Source organism: Gavialis gangeticus, unplaced genomic scaffold, assembly GCF_001723915.1.
Source record: "Gavialis gangeticus isolate Ggan-Ray unplaced genomic scaffold, GavGan_comp1, whole genome shotgun sequence".
In the NCBI taxonomy this organism is placed as follows: domain Eukaryota; kingdom Metazoa; phylum Chordata; order Crocodylia; family Gavialidae; genus Gavialis; species Gavialis gangeticus.
In genome coordinates, this window is record NW_017729015.1 from 8,455,011 (window position 1) to 8,462,031 (window position 7,021).

The 7,021-nt window shown below is 46.2% G+C and overlaps 1 protein-coding gene across 1 annotated transcript in view; it reads right to left on the bottom strand.

The window, feature by feature from the left end:
- The window catches only part of LOC109293987 (transmembrane protein 244-like), an 8,893-nt gene extending 1,967 nt beyond the window's left edge, over nt 1-6,926 (bottom strand). The window contains exons 1-2 of the mRNA XM_019512147.1: nt 6,839-6,926; nt 1,198-1,283 (exon numbers count right to left, since the gene is read on the bottom strand). Of these exons, the coding sequence (XP_019367692.1) occupies nt 1,198-1,229 (32 nt within the window). The 5' untranslated portion in view covers nt 1,230-1,283; nt 6,839-6,926. The remainder of the gene's footprint in view (nt 1-1,197; nt 1,284-6,838) is intronic.
- Nucleotides 6,927-7,021: the final 95 nt, after the last annotated feature.

Sequence of the window (7,021 nt, forward strand, 5' to 3'; positions counted from 1 at the left end):
GTTCCCCCCCCCCCCCCCCATCAGTGGGATTGGCCACTGGGGGACATCCCCCCCGCCCCTGGTTGCTGACTGGTGTCAGGGGGGCATGTACCACCCCCCCCCCGACTCAAGAGGCATCAGACACCCATGCTGTTTGTACTTGCAGCCTCCAGCATTTAAGGTCTAGGAAGTTCTGATTCAGAAAAACTAACTCCCATACTTAATAGCAATTGATGCCACTTTCCTCCAAGAATTTCTCCAATTCCTTTATTGAATCTGGCTGAACTGTCAGCTTCCACAACACCTGGTGGCAGAGTTTCACACTTTAATGACATGCTGTGTGAAAAAGAACTTCCTTGTGTTAGTTTTAAACTTACTACCTACTCATTACATTTTGTGACCCCTAGTTCTTGTACTGTGAGAGAGAGTAAATAATAAATCCCTATTTACTTTCTCTTCACCATTTAGTATTTTGTGAACCCTTATCAGGTCCCCCTTCAAGCATCTCTTTTCTAAACTGAATAGGCCTGGCTTCTTTAGCCTCTCCTCACATGGAAGACCCCCCATACCACTGATGATCCTTGTTACCCTCCTCTGTACCTTCTCAAGTTCTTCTATATCCTTTTTGAGGCTTGGGGACCAGAACTGATCTGTGGGCATGTCTACATGTGCACCTGGCTGCTCAGTCTTTACTACATAGTCATTTAGTACTTGGTACTAAATGACTGTGCAGTAACTGCTGGTACTGCGCAGTTTGGTGCCACACAGGTTGTTTTCAACCCTACCACGCAGTAGTGACAGCATCATGGTTCATGCCCACCAGTGCTAGGTTGCCATTGTGATGAGCTATGTTGCCATAGCTCATTCATATGGCAATGTAGCATCTCGTGTAGATGAACCCTGTGAGTCCTTTACTGTAGCTAAACAAACTGGATCTTCAAACTCCAGGGCTCTGCAGTCTGGTGCTTTTCACAAGCACTACATTAGCCTGAAACTAAAAAATAAATGGTCTGTTTGGGAAGAACAATTGAGTCAGAATTGCCCTGCTCCACTTGGGAAGGGGAAAGGAGGACTCTCATGCCCCACGAGCATACTGTGGAGCAGCTTTATCATAGAAAGGCAACGTATAATTGTGCATGCCCCTAACAGTTTAGACCTTGTGACCTCAAGGGGGTGAGCTCAAGTGAGATCAACTTAGTTCCAAAGCAGCAGCCTCACCTGAATGCTCCATGACAAACGCTTCCAATCATGTAATAAACTGTGTAGAAAATGACCAGGCACAACAGCAAATGAAGGAGTATGGTCTGGAAATCAGAGCGGAAGAGTACACGATTCAGCTCATGCAGCTGGGGAATGAGACATTTACTTACTTCCAAACAAACTGGATAAAAATCCCTGCCTCCTGTCAAATAAAAAATCCAACAGTTTTGCTTAAATAGCATGCCTTAAATTAAAATAATTTCTCTGCATATTTCAAATGAAATTCTATCTGAAGAGTTCACATGATAACCCACATTAAGGCCAAATCTTATTATAACCTGTTGAAATCATTTAGATGAAATAAAACAGTTATTCAAGCAGTACACATTTGCTGCTGAAGTTATAATGGAATTTAAAGCACCAAACGGATTAAAGTTAGCAGCTAAGCACCAGGAACCAGACTTTATGAACATGCTAAACCAGATTTTAGCATCTTCTACCAGTGCATTTTCTTCATTTCAGTTCATTCAACTAGTTCAGTTCAATGAACAACTCATTCAAATGTGAGAAACAAATTAAGAGTTAAAAAACCAAGAAGGTTTGCTTGCTTCTTCCACTCCAGGAAGAAAAATAAGGCATAAGAGGATAAGTTCTAGACAGATGCAGATCCAGGATTTTGTAAACTGGGGATGCAAGGGCAGCGACCAGCACTGCAGGGATGACTATACACCTCCTCCTCTCTGCACTGGGGCAGGCAGACTGCACCCCAGAAGCAGCAGCTGGGGACTTTTTAAGTGCTGAAGAATGTAAGCATTTCCCCAGTCTTCCCCTCAGTGCTCAGAGGTATGCCCCATCATTTTTCCTCCCGTCCACTCCCCTGCCACTGCCAGTATCCCGCAGTCTGCACTGTCCTGGGGCCTAGTGGAGCTCCCATCCCTCTCCTGTCAGGCTGCATGGGGGCTGAGCTCAACCCAGGAGGGTGGCAGCTTGTGGGTGGGTTCCCCTTCCCCAGGCCTGCTCCTGGGCTGGTGGAGAACACCTAGGGGGAGCAAGCAAGGAGGAATCTGCCTAGCCACTGCCACTGACCCATGCCCCCACACAGCCTGGTTGTAACCCTTGCGCCTGGGACAGTGGAGACAGCCGCAGCAGCAATCAGGGAAGAAGGAAATAGGAGGGGAGAGGACAGGGAGGGGATGTGCCTCTGAGCAGGAAAGGGAAGAGAAGGGAAATTCTTACTTTCTGCAGGACTTAAAAAAGTCCTGGGCTGCCGCTCCTGCCACATGGTCAAAAAGTGGGGTGCAGCTATACCACAGTACCCCTCTGGATCCACCTCTGGATCAAGCAGTGTTAAGATCTTGAAGGGCCTGATGATGACCAGAAAAAACTGGTTGAATTCACTGACTCAAGAAAATACTTCCTCTGTTTCAGGAAAGTTAATTTTCACTGCAACGCATATTTTAATGTACTCGCATTTTGTTAGGTATCCAGAACAGTTAATTATTGATTAGCAGTTGATTAACCAGTGTTTAATTATCAATTAATCAACTAACCACTTTACAATGCAGTGTGCATTTTACATTGAAATCCAAATTCCATCCAAATAGTCTGAATATAAATAGTGAGCTTGAAACATTAGCCATATTCTAATACAAAAAGTGACATTCACCGTTTTGTTGCATAAGTAAAAATAAGGATTCTGAATAAATGTATGCTACATTATATAATTGCTTAAATTACTGGGTATAGAACTAAAGCCTCCTGGTTAGCTAAGAAGGAGCACCAATTAGACCATCCAATGATAATTAGCCTTTCTTTATCAAAAAAGCTAAAAACTACATGTGAAAACAACAAATCAAGGTTTCTTGCTTGCTGACTTAAATTGTCATTAAAATTAGCCATTTAAATCCATCCACCCTGCTTCTCACCACAAAGGAAGAATTAGAATTAAAATTTGTCAGGGAGAAAGAAAGTTTCCAGGGAAACTCCCTGCCTGCTGCAAGCAAGCAAATTTGGGCTCTATGTACAATAAGGTATTTTGTGTCCTCATGGGGCAGGCAGGATGTTTCATTTTTATAACATGCCTTCAAATGGACAAGGCAAGACACACGTCTTGCCTGTCCGTTTAGCTGAATGGTGTTCCACGAACCAGGCGCTCAGAAAATGGCTCTCCGTAGCTTCACTGTTTGCTTTGAAAGAAGCAGCAGTCGACTATAGAAAGAACTAGTGGCCGCTTCCTGCCTGTCTTCACCCTTCCAGTGGAGACCGGCTTTAAAGCCTTTACCCTGGCTCTCTCCTGACTATTACATTCCCCTGCACAGGAGGATATTCAGGAGGCCACTTCTAGTAAAGAGTGCTTAGTATGACTGAAAATGTACCAGTAGAAATTCAGTACTTGGCGTTTATAAGGTCCCAGTCATTACAACATGTGAAGTAGGACAATGCTATTCTTTCCTGTGGATGGATGGATACTAGAGGCCCAGGCTCAAGAAGGACTGTTGGTCCCACAACACCGAGCATTGCAACATCTAACATTTAGGCTTCTAATGGATGGAATCTACAAACCTGCTTGTTGCCTGTATTCCCTGTCCGATGGAGGAGAATTAGGCACCTCCGGCCAAGTCACACCGAGCAGGGGAGCACCCCGAGTCAGCACGCTCCCAGAGCTGGCCAGTAAGAGAGCGCTAGAAAGGTGTACACTAAATCTCACTCCTCTCCAAGATTCAAGTGCCCTCCTCTGCTCAGGATCTGCAGCCTGGAATCCTCTCCTGACACAGGTGCTTGCTTACACCCTTTCTTTTGAAAATGGAGCAGTGGCCACTCTTCTTTTGTGGCTGGCAACCCTGGTGCTCCCCTTGTTCAGTGATATCCTAGCAATGAGGGCACTCAACCAGGTAATGGGAGACCCAGCCTCAGTGCTCTCCTCAGCCTGAAGGGGATACAACCCCACATCTTACACCTCCCCCGTGAATGCCCCTTTTACATGAAACAGCTTGTGGAGCAGGGACCAAGACCCAGGCCTCTTGCATAACTCCTAAGCTACACAGTCATGCTCATTCTTGCCTTCTGTTTGTGGCTCACAAAATCTCAGATTCTTTTCTGCATGTTGGCACAGCCTGTACAGGCTGGGCAGAGACTGCACACCGGCCTAGAACAGTCTGTTGCCTGGTCATCAGGCCATTCACAATGAAAAGAAGAGATGTAGGATTGAGACTTCTCTTATAGAGGAAGAAATCGAACCTACATCCCCCCCACCATGGATGAATGTCCACCTAGGAAACATGTTCTCATCTTAGGGAGGCTACCAACCCTCCTGGTTCCCACAGCTAGGCACTTCCCTGGTATATGTGAGCTATGCCGTGTCTGTCCTGATTTACAGCTCCCTATGGCTCCAGCAGAGGAAGGGTGGAGGGTTACCCATAACACCAGAGATGCTACCGGCTTCTTTTCCAGATGGTCAGACAGAATTAGCTTCAACATGCATAATGCCCCTGGAAACAATTTAACTCGCTCCTCTTAACTTAATGAAACTGCTTTTTAACTAAATCATTCCTGCTCCTGGAGACTTGCCCATCTGCCCTGAGTGCCCAGGAAACACATCCGCAGGGCTGGAAATGCCTTTGTCTTTAGTATCTGGTAGGCAACTGCCTCTTTCCTGTGTTTTCTAAAGTATCAACCTCACCCCCTCCTCCCAACCCCCACTGTCTTTGCCTTTGCTTCTTAGAGCAGACTCAGTCTGAGCCACCACGTGATCCTTCTACAATCTGACCTGGCCCAGATGCCACTGCTGACCCATAAACTCCTGCTGTGCTGGGCTTTACCCTTCTCCCCAAAGCAGAGCAGAGGTTTCTATTCAGTTTTACCTTGATGCCTGCCACCTGGCTGTCTTTGAAGGCCATGGATGTAGAAAGCTCATAGCCACGCACGGAAGGTGCCAGGATGTGTAGCTAAATATGATGATCCAGGAGAGGTCACCTGGATGTCTGAGTCATGAACAAAGAGACAAGCAGGAATGCATACTAGAAGCAAACAGACAGGCAGGGAGAAGGGAAAGCAAATGGGAAAAAAGCTTGACACTAATCTGGTAGAGTCTTATCCTTGGATGACCTGAATCTAACCCTAGCACATCAACTCACAGCCCGTTTCATGATGAGAATACTGTAATATATTTGCCCTGTAGAAAAGTTTGGCTCTGTCTCTGGTGTATTTTATCAGATTTGTGTGCTGTCCTCCCCAAAAAGGCTTAGGGAAGCTTAACAATAAAATACATTTTTTTAAATTATAAAAAAAGTATTAAAGTAAGAAAAAATAACAAGCCAAGCTCCCCTGCCCCACATTCAAAAGCAATCAACCTCACCCCACCCTTCCTGCTTCTCCTAGGTAAGTGTTTCCCTACCACCACCCACCTCTATCTTGTTCCCCAACCCACATTCACTACTTCCATAAAAGAAAACAATCTCCCCCAAATTCCCTCTGATGATTACCCACTCCTACACCCCTGCTTCACATCCAGGTGATTCCTACCCCCCCCCCACCTTACAGCCCTCCCAAGCCTGTACTTCCCTCTTGCGGGGGTGGTGCGGCTGTCCCACTCTACCCACTTGTCTGCCTCTCACCCAGGGGAGTCCCCCACTTGCCTTCATTAGCTGTTCCTCCCAATCCCATGCCTCCCTCTCTCTCTCAGTGGTAACAGAAGATACACCTTTTTTGTCTATGATCCTACCAGGCCTTTATACACAATGCTGTGATTCAGTCTGGACTCCTCTGGGTCCAGGGTGGCATACATGGAGGGTTGATAGGATCAGACACAGCCTTATGGAGGGAGAGTAAATAAACTGGAAATGCTTGTGGCCATAGGTTTTCAGATTAGTACCAAGAACAACTGATCACAGGGCTATCAGAGCCTGGCATTAAATAGGAAATGGGTTTCCCAGCTGACTTCTAAAAGTAATATATTGCAAGTAGTTTTCACAGGTCTAATTTTCCATGGCCCTGAACTTTAAGCAGTCCTTCACACCAGTTCAAAGCTGTGCAAAACACTAAGGTCTGGGACAGGAGTTCCATAAACCAGTTTGGCCTCAAGCATGTAAGTATGATACTATGATCAACCAGGTTTATCTTACACCAGTTTTGGCCATTTTGAGCCGATTTATGTGCACTGAACTTTTGTTCTGGTATAGGTTTAAGCCAGTTTCTGATCACTTAAACCAGTTTATATGTGACTTTTGTCCCTAGCCTAAGAGGTCAGCACTGAAACACTTGACGCTTACTGATGTCAACAACCTCAGAAGGCGCAGAGCAAGGAGAATTAGATAGCCGTATTAGCAGAAGTGTAACAAGGCAGCAAGGTGCCCAGGGCAGTGGCAACACATGGAGGCAGTGATGACTTCTGTCCGGCTGCCACCAAGGAGCTGGCATAGCCATGCACCTGCAATGGGAGCTGGGATTTTTTCTCCCAGTGACTGCCCCTCCCCTCCCTTAAGTCAGCATCAAGGGCTGCTGCCCTGATCACCCCACCTTAGTTATAATATTGCCTTTCAGTATCACCCTAGGAAGCAGAGATCAAGTTGGGCACAGGAAATTCAGCTGGGAAGTTGTGGGGACAGAGGGAAGAGAGAGAGAGAATGAGATTCTGAAGAGACAACTGGGACCCTCAACATACCAGGCAAATATCCCCTTGACTGCATGAGCCACTGGGCAATCAATCAGGAGCCCCATCCAAGGGGAGTCAGGGTATATCAAAACTGGCAGACCTCTGCACAAAAAAAAAAATATGAGAGAGCAAAGAACTTGAACATTCAAGACTCGGCTAGACAAAGCCCTGGCTGGGATGATCTAGTTGGGG